Source organism: Amblyomma americanum, chromosome 10, assembly GCF_052857255.1.
Source record: "Amblyomma americanum isolate KBUSLIRL-KWMA chromosome 10, ASM5285725v1, whole genome shotgun sequence".
NCBI classification, from domain to species: Eukaryota; Metazoa; Arthropoda; class Arachnida; order Ixodida; family Ixodidae; genus Amblyomma; species Amblyomma americanum.
In genome coordinates, this window is record NC_135506.1 from 67682845 (window position 1) to 67702742 (window position 19898).

The 19898-nt window shown below is 49.2% G+C and overlaps 1 protein-coding gene across 1 annotated transcript; it reads left to right on the plus strand.

The window, feature by feature from the left end:
* Positions 1-4555: 4555 nt before the first annotated feature.
* Positions 4556-19607, plus strand: LOC144108378 (uncharacterized). Its single transcript, XM_077641627.1, has 4 exons — positions 4556-5374; positions 5482-5629; positions 5698-5886; positions 19546-19607. Exons 1-4 carry the CDS (start codon positions 4565-4567, stop codon positions 19605-19607), a joined length of 1209 nt encoding a protein of 402 aa, XP_077497753.1. The 5' UTR covers positions 4556-4564.
* Positions 19608-19898: the final 291 nt, after the last annotated feature.

The following is a 19898-nucleotide window of genomic DNA, read 5'->3' on the forward strand; positions in this document are numbered from 1 at the left end:
TTCGTCGCATAGCTATGCGCTCTGGTGGCGCACGTGCTCATACGGCCCGCCAGCTTGTGCGCTCTATCCTTCAGCCACGGATAGTATATCAGGCACAATTTCAACGTCTCACCCGCAGACAGTGGGACTCCCTTGAAGCTATCAATCGTGAGGCTATGCGCGTCATAACATATCTGCCTTGATTAACACCCATACCTGTGCTACAGGAGTTCGCCCAACTTAATACACTCAGTGAAATCATCGACCAACGGGTGGCAAATAGAGCTCGAAAACAGTCTCTCAAACTTCATCGTTTAAAGACACTTCCACCGTGGTCCTATTGCCAGCTCACTGACAATCGCCCCACTTTTCCCCGTCGGGATCAGCAGCGTATCTGCCTGAAGGGTGCATATTATACACGGATGCATCTCATTCTGCAGAGAGGGGAGTTACTGCTGTGTATAGTCTATCTCATCCGCATCTCAACTCTCGCGCGACGTATACTTCGGATACGTGCACTCCCCTGGCATTGGAACTTCGAGCCATTTATAATGCCATTGCTTCCCTTTCGCTCGTTCCAACATTCAATACAGTTCACATTTACACCGACTCCCGCGCCGCCCTTAAACAGCTTAAGGCTGTTCGAGGAACGTTCCAGATTTCACAATCTATTCATGTGCTCTGCGCAAAGTATCCATGTCCTGTGCGCATACACTGGATTCGCGGCCATGCCCAGGATCCACATAACATTCAAGCGGATGCTATGACTCATCATCATACATTAGACGATCCGCCACCTTCCCCTCTTCCCCCAGGTCCGTTCCTGTCCCACGTTTCCGATTCCGAAGATCTGCGCCAGCTAACACGTGCTCTATTTCCTCCGTGTTCGCACCCTCTCCCCCGTAGTCTTACTCGGCAGGAGGAGGTATCCGTGCGCCCGATTCTGGCAGGGGCGGCTCTGACACCATCTGTCCGTCATCGGTGGCGTGCCAAAGATCTGCCAGTACCTGACAGGTACCCTCACTGTAGCGCTGCACCAGACATATGTGATGTGCGGCACTTGTGGACGTGCCCAGCGACGGCTGCTATCAGAAAACGGCTCCTCAGGGAGGTGGGCCTGGGGTGGAACCGCGAAAGTGACTACGTGAAGTGGACAATGGACAACCGTTTCACTTACAACCTCTGCGACTACCTCAGCGCAGCGGTTCTTCACTCCTTCTTTTAACTTTCAATCCCGTGCATTCCTTCCCCCCTTTCCTTTTTCAACTTATGCCTCATGGCACACTTCTCGAATAAAAAAAAAGACTACGTGTCACATCCTCCCGCGTCCGAAGCCACTGCTCGATCGGCGCGGACCAAGCCGGTGAGTCCTACACTGGAGTCAGTACTTAAGGGGGGGGGGGGGGGTGGAGTGGAACAATACGGTCGATACCAGTGCGTCCCAGAGGGAAGGGTGGTAAAGTGCGTAAAGGACGCTTTGTAATTAACCCCTACGATATTTTCTCAAAACCAGGTTCAAGAAGCGTTGAATTTCAGTGGCGGCGCCAAGGGGACGCACCTGCCGCGGTGGCTCACTGATTTGGGCGCACGGCTACTGATCAGGAGTTCCCGGGTTCGAACCCGACCGCGGCGGCTGCGTTTTTATGGAGGAAAAACGCTAAGACGCCCGTGTGCTGTGCGATGTCAGCGCACGTTAAAGGTCTCCAAGTGGTCGAAATTATTCCGGAGCGCTCCATTGCGGCACCTCTTTCTTCATTCACTCCCTCCTTTTTCCCTTCCCTTACGGCGCGGTTGAGATGTCCGCCGATATGTGAGAGATACGGCGCAATTTCCTTTCCCCACAAAACCAATTTTCAATTCTTTAAGGGGCGGCTGCGTTTTTATGGAGGAAAAACGCTAAGGCGCCCGTGTGCTGTGCGATGTCAGTGCACGTTAAAGATCCCCAGGTGGTCGAAATTAATCCGGAGCCCTCCACTACGGCACCTCTTCTTCCTTTCTTCTTGAACTCCCTCTTTTTTTCCTTCCCCTACGGCGCGGTGCTGGCGTCCAACGATATGTGAGACAGATACTGCGCCATTTCTTTTCCTCAAAAAACGAAATATTATCCTCCAATTTTTTAGTGTTGATTAAGGTTTCCGTCATTAGAGGGCACCACGGCGAGGACGCTGATTGGCCGAGGCGCTTGCTGGCGCCACTGGCGTTTGATTGCCTCCCGCCGGCTGCCCGTCAGTTGACTCGAGGACGCCGTGCTGTGAGGCCGCATCTGTGCTGAGCTGCTGCAACGCGAACGCCTAGTCTTGTACAGGTATGTAAAGCTTAAATGTTCGATTCCTTTTGGGACTCGTTCATAGCTAATTTTCACAAATGTTGCCTTAGTATAATTATCATTCTTGCTTTAGTCAACTATTGTTCATTTATATGGGTTTTTGGCATCTTTGCGGGACTTTTTTCAGTCGGGCGCTTTCGTCCTCGGGAAGACCGTTGATAGTTTTACGCCTTGGTTTTTTGAAGCTAGACTGCCGTTCCGAAGTATTTTCAGCAAATTCCGCGTATTGGAGTGCCGTTCTCGTATCAGTGAGGTATTTTTTTTAGTTCTACGACACTTTCCTGATATCTGCGTTCGTGCGGGCCGTTGAATGAGGCTCCTTGCCGTGACTGTACCGTGGGGTACATGCCAAGTTTTTCCGCGTTCCAGGCGTCCTTCGGGGGTAGGTGCTGCGTTTTCAGGTTCCACACCAATTTTGAGGGCCGTTCTAAAATATTTGAGGTGTAGTTGGTGAGGCCCTGTCTAATGGCGGCCAGACGCCGTGCCTCGCCCGTTGCTAGGCCTCGCTGTAGAACCTTAATTCAGGGGAGAAGCGTCCGCCATATTCGACCGTATTTGCGCGGGCGGGAGCTTTGCGGTTCTGTTTTAGGGAGTTCCAGGCTAGTAAAATTGCATTCCTGATTTACTTCAGCTTTCTGCCATTGATAGCATGTATACGCGTTTTCTGCACATAATTGTGAGCGCTCTTCTGACAGTTCAATAATTCTGCTTACGGATATTCGTTTTTTTTTTTCTTGGAGGTTCGAGTGACCGTTTTGGAATATTCAAAGAAATTTTGCCTCGTCGCGTTCGACTCGTTAATTTGCAGCATTCAATCTTTTTAATCTGTTCCGTGTCCTTCGCCGCGTCTGGCTTGCGGAGTTCGCGTTTGATAGGCATGTTACAAAATTTTGGGAATATCTAGAATGGTGGGGTTCATTGTTTAAGCTTTTTAGGCGCGAGTTTTGCGGCTATAACTACTGTCTTTAATGATCTGTAATAGCGCAAATTCATCATAACTACACAAAGTATCACCGTTAAGAATGTTGGTCGCTGACGTCGCGTTTGGTCGCCTTTTTTTAGCGTTTATTGAGGTTTCCGCCATTAGAGGACAGCACGTCGAGGGCGCTTATTGGCCGATGCGGTTATTGGCGCCACTGGTATTTGCTTACTACCCGCCGGCGGGCAGCCCTTGCTTCGTGAGTAGACCCGAAGGCGCCGTGCTGTGAGGCCGCATCTGCGGTGAGCCGCTGCAACGCGAACGCCTAGTCCTGTATAGGTATGTTAGGCTTAAATGTTCGATTCCTCTGGGGAGTGTTCGTTGTTAACTTCAACGAATTTTGCCTTAGTACAATTATCATTCTTGCTTTAGTCAACTATTTCTCAATTTTAGATGGGTTTTTGTGGCACTTTTGCAGAATTTTTTTTTTTCAGTCGTGCGCTTTGTTCCTCGGGAAGACCGTTGATAGTTTTACGCCTTGGTTTTTTTTTTTTGAAGCTAGACTGCCGTTCTGAAGTATTTTCAACAATTCCGCGAAGTGGAATACCGTTCTCGTCTCAATGAGGTATATATTTTTTAGTTCTACGACACTTTCCCAACAACTGCGTTCGTGCCGAGCGTTGACTGACGCTCCCCGCCGCAACTGTTCCGTGCAGTAAATGCCGAGTTTTCAGCTTTCCTAAGCGGCCGTTTTGTAATATTCAAAGAAATTTGGCCTCGTTCCATAATTTTAATCAGTTCCGTGCCCTTCGCCGCGTCTGGATTGCGGAGTTCGCGTTTGATAGGCCAGTTTCAAGATTTTGGGCAATATCTAGAGTGGTGGGGTTCATTGTTCCAGGTCTTTAGGCGCGAGTTATGCGGCTATGTAAACTTTTGTACGTTAACTTGCCCGGTGGAAATATTTTCTGCGGAAGCCAATATGGCCATTCGAGTGAACATTTGCATGAGGGAGGCGGGCAGGCCAGCTTAATGACGGAAGACAGGCGTGGCGTCTTGTCAACCTGGCGTTCGCCATTCTTAATTATCCCCAGGCCGCACGGACTTGCGACAAAAGTATTAGGCCCATTTCTATTACGATTGGGTTTATAATTTTTGACGCCGACGCTGGCGTTTGGGTTGGCTTCCTTTGTCATTTTGGCGTGAATTTGAGGATTTTATGCTTTCAGCCAGTTTTACAGCTTGATCCGCGTCGTTGTAGATTTGAGTGCCGCATGGCTGTTCTACGGGTGCGTATAGCAATTTTTTTTTCCTTTGCAGCCTCGCATCCACTTCGGACGACGATGGGATCCCAACAGTTCTGCCTGAAGTGGAACAACCACCAGTCGAACATGCTGGCCGTGTTCTATGAAATGCTGTCTAACGAAGCTCTGGTGGACGTTACGCTGGCGTGCGAAGGTCTATCGCTGAAGGCACACAAGATGGTCCTCTCCGCCTGCAGCCCTTTTTTTCAAGCGCTTTTTGCCGAGAATCCCTGCAAGCATCCTATTGTGATACTGAAGGACATGCGCTACACGGACTTGAGGACGATAGTCGAGTTCATGTACCGCGGTGAGGTGGACGTGTCGCAGGACGATCTCATGGCGCTTTTCAAGACTGCCGAGATTCTGAAGGTCAAGGGTCTCGTGGAGGACACCAACGAGAACAAGAATGGTGGGCTCATCACCAGTGTGGACGGTGCTGCGGACGCTGGACCCGTGGATTCGCCGCGTGCCGAATCTCCGCCGCTCAGTAAAAGGAAGAAAAGCCGCCGGCCTCGGCGGCGCTCATCTAGCGACTCCAACAAGAGCGACTCTGAAGACGCTCCGCCGGCGACGCGTATCAAGGTGCCCGACAGTCCCGAAATTATTGAGGACGTTAGTATGTCTAGTGATCGCGTGACTGACCTTCCCGCCGCGTCTCCTTCGAGTCGGGCTTCTAATATGGCGTCGTCTACTGCCGTGCCTTCAGGCGCTCGTCACGGTTCAAGTGTTCAGGCCAGCATCTCTCAGCATACTCAGGACTCGATTGGGGACAACGCGGTTGAAGGCGACGATGCGGACTTCGATGTGCAGCCTTTGGACGTTATGGAGGAATCTACGCCGACCGAGAACGTAGGTGGCCCCTTGCTGCTGTGCTCCTCGTATAAGAGTCTGTGCCCGTAACAATTGCCAAACATGTTCTTAGTTCTTGCGATACGCCTTTTTTTATTTCTTCTCAGGTTCCAGTGTTCCCAGATGTTGCCTCATCGTCACAAGCAGTAGGGGACGAGTCACAGCTGTCTGCTTACACAGGGTCCACATCCGACAACTCTGCCCTTCTTCCTGCTCAACCTTCACTGCCTTCAGACATTTCTATCATGAGTCAAGGTAAACAAAGTTTTCCTCAAGTTTCTCGGCCCTGTTGCTGACACCGCCTCGTAACTTGTCATTTGCAGTAGACATCAAGCCGTCACCAAATAGTTTAACACCATACGATGACAAGACCATAGCACCTGTGGTCGCCGCCTCCCCAGCCGCCGCGCTATCCGGGGACAGCGCGTCCACCGCCATGGCAGCCACGGACGCATCCGGCGTTCCTGCTATCGCCGGCCCGTCCGGTTATCAGCAGTCGACACCATCTCATGGTACGTATCCCGTCCCTGACCACCCAACCCACCTGCACATTTTTTTTTCTGTGTCACGTTTGCCCCACGGTGATCCAAGCCTCTGTGGTGATTCGGGGTTCAGCTTTGCTTGCAACGCCGGGGGCTGTGCACATGCTACGTTTGCATCGGGCCCCACTGAAAGCCGGTCTCTGGTTAAGCTGCCCTGTCTTTGGGCTGTAATTTCACTGTGCAACGCTTTGTTCTCACTTTGTTCCGAGACCACCTTTTATTTTGTATACTCTGCTAGGGAGCTGTGAGACGCAATGTTTTGCATTTGTCTGTATCGCCATACTCTGTACAAATTAGACAGCAGTAAAGTTAATTTCGCCTGCTGCTTCCCGCACGGAGGCTTCCCAGAAGACGTCCAGTCATTTGTCGGGTGTCATGTGTCGTTCAATCGTCGGCGCTTAGTCGCGATCCGCTTTCGGTTTTCTGGATCCTGGAGCCGCCCTGAACAAGGTGAGTTCGCGTCCTGGTTTTCTGAGGGTGCCTGGCCACGTTACTTCTAGCTTGCGGTCTTCACTCGTTCGGTTTTCGCGTCGCGCGCAATTTTTGCATCGTGCCGTTGGGTCAAGCATCAGTGAAGACTCCTCTTCGATGGCCATTTTCGCTCAGTGTCCTTCGAAGTTCAACGCTTTTTTTTTTAATTTCTGTAGGTTAACTGCTCGGTTATTAGGGTTTTAATCTTAACTGTGCGTTCTAAATGTGCTTGTATTGCTCTGTATTTGCCGTGTACAACATGAAATAAATGGGGAATTGGTGGGGTTTCTAGTGTTTTTACACGATTTTGACACGGGGTCAGCAAATGTGAATGGATGCTTGTGTGCCTGTCTGTGTGCATGTGTGTGCGAGAGAGAGAGAGAGCGCATGGCTGCAAGATACCCAACACGAATAATTTCATTGCTCGTCTCTATACACTTCACTACACGGGGAATAGCGGTTGTCAGTCTAGTGCCACTCGAGCGGCCAGCTTCACTAGTCATTAGTTCGGTTCGATTGCCAGGCTTGCGCTTGGTGTCAATGACTGGTGGATTTGGCCATAGAACACATTGCACGCGAACCCTCTACACACGTAGCAGCAGTGTGGGATAGGTGGGTATCCCTTTTTGGGGGTGGCGTGTGTGCAGGTGCTGTGGCCCGTGCAGGTGGACGTTGGTTTCCACGAGCAAGCTGCCAAGCGTCGTTATGTTCAAAATAAAACATTTCTTTGCGTTCTGTGTACTCCTCCCTGGCACTTGCGCGAACCCTTTCGTGTTTGCTGCTGTGCGAGGACTTAGTCGCGCATTGCAGGAGCTACGGAGTTCAGCAGCTAATGAGACTCCAGTCCCCTTTTCAAAGAAACAGCAGCTTCTGAAAAGGATACCCGTGCCTTGTATACCCTGCCTCGACGTTTTTAACTGACCGAAACACGTGTCGTGAGATCATATTCGAAAAGAAAATGCCATATTGTAAGAAGGAAGCAGTGCGCTTTCGGAGGAAACAATCTAATTTTAACTAGTCACTGAAAATCGCCTAAAATCTCGCGGTGAAACCTTGCCATTATTCGTGCACCCACCAAGAGGCCGTACCTCGGTGGGGTGTCTTGTCTGAACATCTTGTTTGGAGCGATAGCCACGGTCTACTAGACCGGAGCGCGGACGAAAAGGTCACGTGAGTGATGTGCCGAGTGGGACAGCCGACCAAGCAGATGGACAGGAAAGTTCCAGGATCCCCCAGGTGGCCGAATCCATTCCTGAGCCCTCCACTACTGCGCCTCTTCCTTCTTTCACTCCCTTCCCTTACGGAGCGGTTCAGCTGTCCGCCGATGTGAGACAGATACTGCGCCATTTCCTTTCCCCAAAAACGAATTTTCAATTTTTACACTTTCCTCTTGAGGAATATTGGTAAACTGCCATTCGTATCTGAGTGAACCTGCCATATGCGCTCCACCCTATTCTTATCCTTTTAGTATGATCCGGATTATACTCCGTTTTATACATCAGGCGCAACGCTGTGAAAGGTACGGAAATAGTCCGGACGGGAAAAAAATTAATCTATATTAGCTGAACTAATCCAGGATATCCAAAGCGAAAGATATTGGCGTTCACTGCGTTCGTTGGCGTTGACAATGTTCTAGACGGCGATGGCTTTGAGCAAAGGAAGGGTTCATAACTGGCCCCCTGGATACGTGGACGCCTCATTCGTGCTTTGATTCGTAGTGAGAGAGATAGAGATGTGGAATGAATGAATTAGTGCTGACAGCGTTGTGGCTGACATGCGGCATCTGGCCGCAGCGTTCATTTGGCGTATAATCTCTCGCGATCAACCATAACCTGCACGCGACCTCCCAGGGTGGCAGGGAGGGCGCGCTGCCTATCCAGTGCGCGGAAAGCAATCGAAGCAGGCATTTGACGCCAACGCCATGTACATGAAAGCGAGATTGAGGCCTCCACTGACCACGGAGCCGGTTGTGCGTCTTTCATTTCGTGAAAATGAACAGCCTTTGCAAAGTTGTCAATGCAAATGAATTCTATGAACGCCGTCGGCTCACCCGAACCATGCCGTAAAGGAAGGAATAAAAGAGGGAAGGAAAGAGAAAACTGAAAGTTGCATATTGAGGAAACGCGCGACACTGCATAGTGGCGAAACACCTGTGGCTCGGTGTGACTGGGGAGCGAGAGAGAGAGAAAACGCGACGGAGTCCGCGGCGGCCACCTGCGTCGTGCGTGACGTCACTCGTGCTCCGACATACGCCGGCTCGAGCGAAGCGCGGTGTTGACTAGCGTAGTGAAGCTTTTCGCTTCAAAAGAAAGGCGTGTTACTCCGCGCTTGTTCTGTGCCCGAGTGGTCTATGGCACGAAAAAGCGACAGCGTTTTAATAAATGATAATAAATTAATGACAGCGTTTTAATAAATCATAATAAATGTGTCATGTGGTAAGCCTACAGGCAAAGTATTTACTATGTTTGGCTCACCACAAATGACTACTTTTTGGTCGCGGATGTAGGCAGCGTAAACAATAGCGCTAGCTCTGACAGCGTTGCACATGGCGTTTGAAACGGAGTATAACTGTCACTACCTGCCCTAAGCAGATCTATTCCCTTACCGCTTCCAGTAGCTCGCTACCAATTGTGAACCGGTGTTCCCTTGCTAGACTGTTGAACATTACGTTGGTTTTCTGCATGTTAACTTTTAGACCCACCGTTCTGATATGCCTGTCTAACTAATTTATAATGCTTTGCAGTTCATATCCTGAGTGACTTAGCAAGGCAATGTCATCAGTAAATAGCAGATTACTTAGGTATTCTCCATTAAAGGGGCCATATCATGCGCATGTCGTGGGAGGATATGTTGAGATCACGTAAAATGATCAGCGTTCCTTAGCGAGTACAGAATCTCCTAGAACGGCCAGAGTTTGTCCAAGGAAGCTGATGGCTCCTTTTGATGACAAAATTAAGAGATGATCTGGACGTATATCTGCAACGATTCGAGCGGATAGCTTTGGGGCAAGGCTGGGAGCGTAGTGTATGGGCCACGGCATTGAGCATGTGTTTAGTCGGAGAGGCACTGAATGTGTTCGGGAGAATGCCTGCTGCTGATTCCATAAACTACGAGAAAGTCAAGAAGGCACTCCTCCAAAGATTCAGGCTTATGGCAGAGGGTTTTCGTGAGCGATTTCGCACCGCCAAACCTGAGGATTCTGAAACCGCTAAGCGGTTTTCCTGCAGGCTGACCAACTATTTCTATAGGTGGCTTGATATGGCAAACACGAAAAGAGTTTTGAAGGGATGCGTGACAAGCTTGTCACAGGGCAATTTTTAGCATGTTGCAGCTCAAAGCTAGCGCTATTCGCGACAGAAAGTTGTGTTCATTGGAAGAGTTCGCCGACACTGCAGACCAATTCCTCGAGGCTCAAGGGCTGAGAATTATGGGCAAAGGAGGAAACACAAAAGGACCTAGAGACAGATGCGACAAAACCAAGAGCATAGGGCGGTGCAAGGTAAGCGCACTTGCCTTGCGATCGAGAACTCGGTGGACCCTACACCCGGATCGTCTTCTTACAAAGTGGCCATTAAATCACTGGCCAACAAAAGCCTCACGAATATACCGAACAAGATTTTACAAGCTAACTTGGACGCGTGCCTCTGAACCAAAGGTTTTCGGTGCTTCACAAACAGGACAAAGTCCAACACCACTGCAGTGTGGCTTCCGACTCTGACTGCCGTAGAACGGCTGCAAACGCTCACCAGTATTTCACTGACAAGCGAAATCTCAGTGCCAGTACAAGTGTATTTAGTTGAAGGCTCCGACTTGCAGCGCTGCGTCGTCTACAACGTCGATACCACTGAGGATCGAACTGCACTCCAGCGTGAGCTGTACTGTCCTACGCACCGTGTCATCCAGGCCCGACGCATGGGAAAGGGGCGCTCTTGCATAGTCACCTTGCAAGGCCCCCTGACACTACCAGCCCGTCTGTACTATTATGGCTGTATTTTACGACCTCGGCCATATAAACCGAGTGCGGTATATTGCTATAACTGCTTCCGTACTGGACATATGCGCAAATCCTGCCCCTTCACTGCTGACGGTGAAAGTACATCGGAAGGGAAAGTGGCTTATCGATGCGGCCTTTGTAAATCCGACGACCACGAGATAACATCTCCAAGCTGTCCGACAAAACAAAAGCCAACACAACAGGCTCGTCGTCGAATGACTAAGCATTGACCAATACCTTTAGGAGATGAAGCGCACAAAAACACAGCACACAGGAAAGGAATACAAAAGACAGAAGCGCCTGTATTGTGTCTTCCTTTCCTGTGTGCTGTGTTTTTGTGCGCTTCATCTACTAAAGCTATGAGCCAACTTGCCCAAGAACGTGTTCTACTGAAATTGGCCAATACAAGACAGTATAACTTCATTGCAGGCATCCAATCGGTTCGCAGCTCTCCAGTGGGATGACGACGAGTGGCCGGAGCGCTCTGAGCACACCTCGCATGATCCTTCAGCTCAGCAGCCTTCTAAAGGTACTGTGCGAAAAGAACGCCTCCGAAAACAGCCGACAAAACAGCGCAGTGTGCCTGAGCTACCGCAGGACGATATGGCCGCAGTCGACGAACAAATCGCACGTCTTTTAGCGGAGGTCACCAAGCTCCGGCAACACCGGGAACTGCTCACTCGACGTAGACGGGCAGCGGAATCATACGCCACATCCAGCAATGGTGCAGCAACATCGCCTCCCTGCCGCCCACCAGTGTCATTTCCTGCCGCCTCTTCCCAGGTTACCGCAGTGCCACTGGACAACTCTGCGACTTCTTTGCTCCGGTTTATGGTCAACTAGTGGTCCAACCTGACGTCCGTGATTCTACCGCGCTTGGGCTAGTTACTAGAAATGGCGAGTTCCAGTCGTGCTGGTGTGCTGCTGTGGAACTGCAGAGGCATTTCCACGAAGGTGGGAGAGCTCAAGACCCGACTACAAATTCACAAGCTCCAGGTATGGGCCATGCTGCTACCGGAAACAAACGCCTTGCCATCGATTCCAGGCTTTAGTGCCTACATGTCTCCTTCAATGATAGACGATCGTGTACAAACTGCTGCTCCCCCGGGAAAGGCGGCGGTGTATGTGGACTCACGTTTTCCGCATGTACGCCTTGCTCTCGAAAACTGGTGCACGTCGTATCAAGAGGTAGTGGCAGTGGCTGCGAAACTTTAGAATGGAACCTATGTGGTCGTTTCATTTTACGTTAGACCAGCCGGTGGTGCTTCGTCCCGTATTAATCTTGGTTGGTTAACAAGTGTCCGTCGGCAGTACCCCGGGTGTCTGATTTTAGTCGGAGGCGACTTTAACGCCTCTCACCAGGATTGGCGGCACCCCACTTCAAGCCCTAGTGGCAGGCGTGTGCGGAACGCCTTCACGGATGTCCAATTTGTGCTTCTCAACCATCCTGGGACAGCAACACGGCCAGTGCGTCAAACTCGCAGTGCTTCCTATGATCCAGACTTGACGTGGTGGTCGGATCCGGGTACTCCCTCCTGGCACACGGAGCCATACTGCTGGGGAAGTGATCATCACCCTATCATCATCGGTCTTCACAGCTCACATTTCCGACATTTACGCTACAAATGTTCTGTGGTCAATTGGGACAGTTTTCGCTCCTGTGTGGACAATCTCTCTTCAGATTCTTCGCCAATCCTTGTCGAGCGCATAAAAACAGCGCTCAACAGTGCTGCAACTACCACCTGGACTGATGTTGGTCGACCGGCACCTGGCCTCGGCCTTCTTAACTTGTGGGCGGCACGCATCAAGCCGAGCTGGCTGCTACGCGTGACCCTACTTCGTCGCAGGCACGTACGCAATTGCACTATCTTGCAGCTAAGGCACGCAAATATGAACGTGACCTTTCACGACGGCAGTGGCATGAGTGGTGTGAACAACTTTCTGCAAGATCCTCGAATGCCTCTCTCTGGCGAACATTCCGTACAATGGAACACGGTCGCCGTTCGACTGACGCAGCGGCAACCGCATGCTTCGCGGCTAACTTGTAGCCAGATGATTTCGCCAAAGAAGCTGCGCGAAAGTTTTTCCCAAAATACGATGCTGTGCCTTCTTCAGCCGCTAGTTTAAATATGGCAGGCATCCCAGCGCATGTATATCAAATGCCACCTGATGTCGGCGTAGATGGAATTGCGTGTCCATTCTCTATGCCTGAGTTGCTGGCTGCAATAGATGATGCGAAACGGAAAACAGCGCCCGGCTCGGACAATATTCAGTACGAGGTGTACAAGAACCTGAGTAGCGCTGCACGCCCTCAACTACTTGACGCCATAAACAAAGTATGGTTGGATGGCGTAGTACCCGAGAGCTGGAAATCCGCTGTCGTGATTCCTATCCCGAAACCAGGAAAGCCTCCGACGGATCTTGCCAACTTGCGACCTATCTCCTTAACTCCTAAGCTGTGCAAGCTGGCGGCGAAAATGCTAGCCACACAATTGTCATGGTGGCTAGAGCAGCACGGTTTTTATCACCCAGCACAAATCGGCTTTCGTCCATATGTTGGTACAGAGAACGGGTTGGCTGTCTTAGCATCTGCAGTTTTGTCATCTACCCGCAGCCGCAATGTGCGTACTGTTTTAGGAATGGACGTTGAAAAGGCATATGACAACATCAGTCATGCAGCAATTCTAAACTCCATTGACATGCTTCATCTCCTTCTGAGAGTGCGTAGTTTTGTCCAATCATTTTTGGAAGGCAGAAAATTTGCAATACGCCTCAGCGGCCAAGCGGTCGGATAATTTGTTCCTCTCTGTGGCGTGCCCCAGGGATCAGTATTGTCGCCGACGTTATTTAATATTGCTTTCATCCCGCTGGCTTGGCGCTTACATGACATCCGTGACCTAAAATTTCTTTAGTACGCTGACGACATCACGGTGTGGGGTACTCACCAAGATCTCCGTACTCAGGAGGCTGCCGTTTAATCTGCCTTGGATGTTACCTGTAATTACGCATCATCCATCGGACTTCAGCTATCCATGCATAAAACAACATACACGTCAGTTGCCAACAGCTGGGGACGCCGTAAACTTGCTGCAAGTCCAATCCGTCTTTGTCTATCAGGCACCCCACTACAGGAAAGTCCGAGTGCAAAAGTCCTTGGCTTAGTGATTCATCAATCAGGATCAGCGACTGCATGGCTTTCTAAGGCAAAAAGGCAAGCTATACAGACTTTGGGTTTGATTAGAATAATTTCCCCTAAAACTGGTAACGCAAGCTCGTTCGTTGCACGGCAGTTGGTGAGGGCAGTTCTGCAGCCACGTATTGTTTATCAAGCCCATTTTCAACATCTTACAACAGCCCAATGGGATCGCCTTGAAGCCGTGAACCGAGAGGCTATGAGGACCATTACGTGCCTTCTACGCATCACACCGATCATAGCTTTACAAGAAAATGCGCAGCTCAATACCATTGATGATCTGGTGCAGCAGCGCCGTGAAGCGCGCAGCCTTAAGACCAGTCTATCGCACTCCACGCATGCACTGAGGACTTAAGCAGCGTCACACTCCATTGTTCAGCCGCCAACGCCAGTTCTTTCTCCATGGAAGTTTGTACAGCTCAGCGACAACAAGCCAACAGATAATCGCCGACGAACATCTGCTCGTCCGGCATCGTTGCTTCGTCAGATATTTGAGGAACAAGATGCTTGCCTGCCTGAAGGATCCATTGTTGTCTACGTAGACGCAAGCATACAACACTGCAAAGCAACAACAGCTACCTACTGCACGTGCAGACCTGCCCTGAATCAAACCTCTTGGTTTCAGCTTACGGAACCCCCTTCGTCCTTTTGTGCTGAGCTCGTTGCAGCTCAAGAAGCACTCTGCTCCGTGGCCGACATAACTATGCTCTCTGAGGCCCGCGTTGTCATCCGCACTGACGCCCTTCAAGTTGTCCGGTTGCTACGACGTGTTAGCCGCTGTCCAACGATATGTCAGGACATCCACCGGCTCGAGGCACGCATCCCGCAGCCAGTACGTATTGAGATGGTCCCACGGGATCTTCTGACCTATCAAAGCCAGGCAGATTTAGCGACCCGCCTTGCGAATACAAATTCATCACCGCATCGGCTCCTTCATTTGGACAATTTTACCCTCCTTTCATCAAGAAAGGAACTCCTCCGGCGCCGCACACGTGCTCTCATCCCTCCGTGTGCGGTAACCCTTCCCCGCGGTCTTACCCGTGCAGAGGAGGTTGAACTTAGTAGGATCCGGGTCGGGGTTACCCTCACACCAGCCATCACTCGGAAGTGGCCTCAGTACCGAGAATTGTTTCCTCGGCCAGGCTGTCCGATATGTAAACACGAGAACATTGAGGCCGACATTCATCACTTACTGTGGGACTGCGCCCAGCTCTCAAGCCTACAAGGATCCGGCACCTGATGGTAACAGGTCTTTCACCAAGCAACCCTGCTTCATACATTGCCTGGACGCAGGGACCGTACCATCGTTCTCTACAGGACTTCATCAAATCAGCTAACCTTTTTCCATTCATTTAATCTCTACTACATCATTCATCACACCTTCACCCGTCATTGATGCCCTCGGGCAATAAATTTCGCTTTAAAAAAAAGTTCATTCTGCAGATTGGTAACGAGTTTCAGCACAATGACCCGTCTGTTAATCAGCGACGTACGCTGTTGACGCCACGACATGGTGTCGTCAGTGCATTCCTATTCGGAGTTTTGTTCATGCTACCAGCTGAGCCTATTACAGCTGCATGAAAGCAGTGCAGAGCTTAAACACTTAGCTGATATGGAGTATATTGGTTATATTTTAAGGCGGACGTTTGCAGCAAACAGATTTTTCCATCACGCTTCAGTCCATTCTGGTCTAGATTAAACACGGTTTTCTGGCCACGACGTGATTGCTAAAGAGTGATATGAATAGCAAGAACTTCACAATTGTACCTTCATTCCTCGGATATGTGCGTAAAGTGGATGAATAATTGCAAACGCTTCTTGGTAACTGCCGTCTGCTCACTCGATCACAGCGTTTTCCCCCGCTAATAAAAAAAAACACATTTTGAGCGCTAATTTCGACTGTATTATAAAGCTTGAATGGCCCCATGGCTGCCGCTTCAAACAACAGCTACATTGCCTCTTCTATTACCGCATATGTGACCAACGCACGCTGCAGACTGACTATAATCGGATACAATTAAATGTGCAGTAAAGCTCCGTGCACATTCAGGGCCACCGAACAGAATTCCTCCGTTAGAAAATGTAGACCACTGGTGAAACTTTTCTGTTTAGGTAAACAATCAGTCAATCACGCGTTGAAATTGTACGCTCAAGGCTTCTGACGTTTCTGGTTTGCTTGATGCAGTCCAACATTAAAAAGTTGATTTTGATCACTATTGTAATTGTAATATTACGCTGCGAACCATAGCCAGTGTTACCAACTGCTGGTTTTTTTTTTTTTAGCTATGTCCTTATAAGATCAGCCCGCAATAAATACGCATACCGTATTTACGCGAGTAAGGGCCGCACTCGTGTAGGCGCGAAATATAGCGTCAGACTGTCTGGGTCATTAAAGTAGTTTCTTTACGCTTTCGGGTGAGTGCCGAAAGAAAAAAAAGTGAACGCGCAGAAAATTACACTTTAAAATGCTCGTCGCACTTGACCATGCTGAGTTCGCAAGTTTCAACGCCGACGGGGTTTTTGCGCGCGCGGCACTTGCGAACTAGCGATTCCATGCTCACAATCATGAAATTTATTTTGAGCCTGTAATGCAGCCAAACTTAAGCATAGGATCTTATTAATAACCAAGAATCATTTACTGCTGCTTATCCAGACTCTAAAAATCGCACCAAAGGTGCCACAACATCAAGAAGCCGCTTTGCTTTATAGAGCCGCACGTTATGGCATCGGCGCCATCACCGCCTCGTCCGCCATGTCGCACTGCCGCCGCGTCACCTATAGGAGCTGGAATGACCGAATACATGTCACGTTAGGCATGGAGAAATGCGATATAATCGCTGCTTCATCATTTTAATTCACTACGGCGCTCATCCAAGAGGCACACAGCAGGCATCAACGATATATAAGCCACACTACTACTCGAAAAACCAGTGTCCACGGCAAGAGTTTCAAATGGCGGGCAATAACTGATGCTGTTGCCATTGCCCATGAAACTACGGCCAGCGATTAGCTATCGACGCTCCACTAAGATCCGTATAGTTCCGTACCAAATCCGGATATCCACGGGAAGTACGAAATACGCCCAGACACGGACAGCCGAGTCCGGACGTCTGCAGGATACACTTTCCTCTCCCGAGATTTTGAAATGCGGTAAAAAAGACAAAATTGATTACAAAATCATTTTGCGTGGTGGCAGTGAGACAGCAGCTACTGTACGATCGATGGGATTAGAGGTAAGGATCAGAGAGAGGGGGAACGTCTAATGAAAGCTGTGATACCAGCAGAAACAGAAGTATGTTTCTAGCATTGTATCCTACATTTTTTTTCCCCTCGATACAGTAATGATGCTTTTCAACTTAACAGAATTTTGCACTTGAACTTCTTAAATTGTGCCTGCCTTAGCTGGCATACGTGGCGCAAATATTTCATTAAACTTCACTCATTAACCACCCACCAATAGAACACAATGAACACCACACATAGGCATACGAGGATGGGCCCATGGCTTCAAAGGTTAGGTAACGAGGTGCATCCATGCGCTCTACTGTTGCCCTCTTTGTGCCTTAGAGTTAGCAGATTAATTAGAGCTGTTAATAATGAAGATTATCCTGCTGTCAAGATTTCCAGGATTGCCTGCCTGCAGGATTGTATGACTGTTTTTGAGAAAGTTGTATGCATGTTAATTGTTCCTTGGGTGTTCTGATAATGCCAAGGAATTAGTACATTTAACCTTATTTGTTTTAGCAGCTGCCACAAATGGTTAAAGAAATATCCGTTTCCGGACGTCCAGAGGATGACAAGGTAGACACTGGGTTGTTCGACGAAGATCTGAGCATATCTTGAATTCGCACTACATCCTAATCCTGGCATCCGAAGGACGTCGGAACGTCCGACGTTAACGTACGTGGCACGTTCATATTGCTGCCTTTTTTGTTTGCACGGGAGTCTCAGGAATGTCCACAGTTCCTATCCAGGATCAAACTCGACGTCCATCGGACATCCGAATATCCAGCAACGGATATACGTCATTCGTGCATTCTTGGGACACCGGTGGTTCATTAATTGGGGTCGTGTCATGTTCACGGTGCGCTGATGACACCCAAAAATGACGCGGGCGGTGTGCATGGCGACCGGGCATCGAGCGAAATTAGCGGGCTGCTTTCTTCGTGTGTTTTGCAAGCTCCGCAAAACACACGAAGGAAGCAGCCGACGAGAACGCGTGTGCCCTGGCTTCCGCGCCGTCTCCTCCAATTAAGCACAAGACGTTGCACCCTTGAACCGGTTTTGCGGGTGTCGAGGGCTCCCCCCCCCCGCCTTTCTTCTCCGATTCGAGGCGCCTCGCAGCCTTTCTTCTCTTACCAGAAACACCTGGTCTAATGACGGAGGCCGGGAGAGGTCTATTTCCTCGTAGTGCTTATTGATGTCCTCATATGACTTACAAGGTTTGTTCCCCACCCAACATTACTAGTCATTACTAGAACAAACTTACTTCTAGTAACGTTGCCCACCTAACCACGAAGTTGCCAGACGCGCGAAGAAATGACCGCCAAACGGGGGAGCTTTTGTGCTGGCTGAGCAAAAAGGCCCCCATCCCCGAGAAGGCCTGGCTCTACCCGCGCCGGCACCCGACGGCGTCAGGTTTCGGTGACGACTCATACCTCGGTAAAATCACGAGTGCTCACTCAAACCCACTCACAAAAGTTTGGTCACCCTACGGGCCCACTCAAACACACTGAGAGGCCTGGGCTCACTCGAGCTCATAAACTCAAACTCAATTAGGATTACAAGTACTCACTTTGACTCACTCAAACTCACTAGTCATCACGGGTCAACCACTTATGACGACTCGCTCAGATTCATCTGGGCTCACTCACTCATTTCAACTCACTCTCATTTCCACTCACGACTCATCTGGGCTCACTCGCCCATTTCAACTCATGACTCAGTCTCACCTTGACTCACGATTCCTATAGGTACACACACAGGACAGCTGAATCTGTTGCGCCCAACGGCCCGTTACGTCCATGCTGCGTCCTATCGCAGCTGAACAATATTGTGGCATTGAACTTAGATAAAAGCAGCTGTATCTCTAGCCGTTGGCTGTCATTACTTAAAAAGTGCAGGTTTATTAAAAAAAATAGTGTACAGTAGCGATTTAATGAAGGAAACCATTGCAACTGAAAAAATATGCCTTGAGATATTTTAATATGCTTTGTCTTTTAAGCCTGGTCTTGTGTATTGCATGCTTCTGATGTAGTTGAACTGTTCAGATTTATGGACCATTTGTATGAGTGGCTTTTCCATTCCAAAGGCATAATTCAACTCCAGAAAAAGTTATATGGTCGTCGCTCTATGAAAAGATTGCATGAAGAACAACGAGTAAATACAAAAATATTTGGTTATTCAGCATGGCTAAACTTTTGCAATATTTGTTTGCCAGAATCCAAGACAAAAAAGCAAAAAGAAATCTCACAACCCCTGTGCACACTGCCTACAATTAAGCAAATAATAATCCACATTCTTTGGGATAAATCGTGATCTGACGTCCTCAGGACATCTTCCTTCAGAGGAAGATGTCCTGAGGACTTGTTCAGGATAAGTAGAGAACATCCTCAGGACAACACAATGCCCTCATAAATTAATCCCCAGGTCGTCCTGAGGATGTAGTTGCGTTGTCTGGGATAGCTACTTATACACGGAGTTTTTAGAGAAAAGTTTTTAGTGAATAGTTTTTAGTCAACAGTGTTTAGAGAAAAATCTCATGGGGTGGGGTTAAACAGCTTAAACCTACCCCTGAGTACACCCAACTGTAGAACGTACACGCTGTAAGGCCAAAGTCGGCACTGAGTCGATCTTAACACCATTGAACAAAGGTGCACAGCTAGAGGTTTGTACGGCATGCAAATGAAATTCCCTCCTACTCATAATAAGGAAGCAAAAAATTACATGGTGCACTTGTTTTTACCTGCAGAAATTCGAAACCTGTGTGCTGTCCACCATCTGCCCCATCTGCTGGAACCAGCACAGTACTGAGGGAGTTTTCAGTGGGTGCCGCAAGATGGCACTATGACTGCACGCCAAGTACGGAGGAAATTTACCGGAAATGGAGAAAATTTGTTACTTGCTTGATTGCAATATCTGCAATTAGCATGCTCATAATTACTCGTAGGTCTCTGTACATATCTCGAAGATGTGTTTTTAAGATGTGCATTCACTAGACTCAAGACGGCGGCCTAGGTTGGATTCCCACATAAACCCAAATTTTCTTACTTTAATTACCATACAAGTGCAGACAGCCTTTGTCTACAACTTCCGTGCACGGCA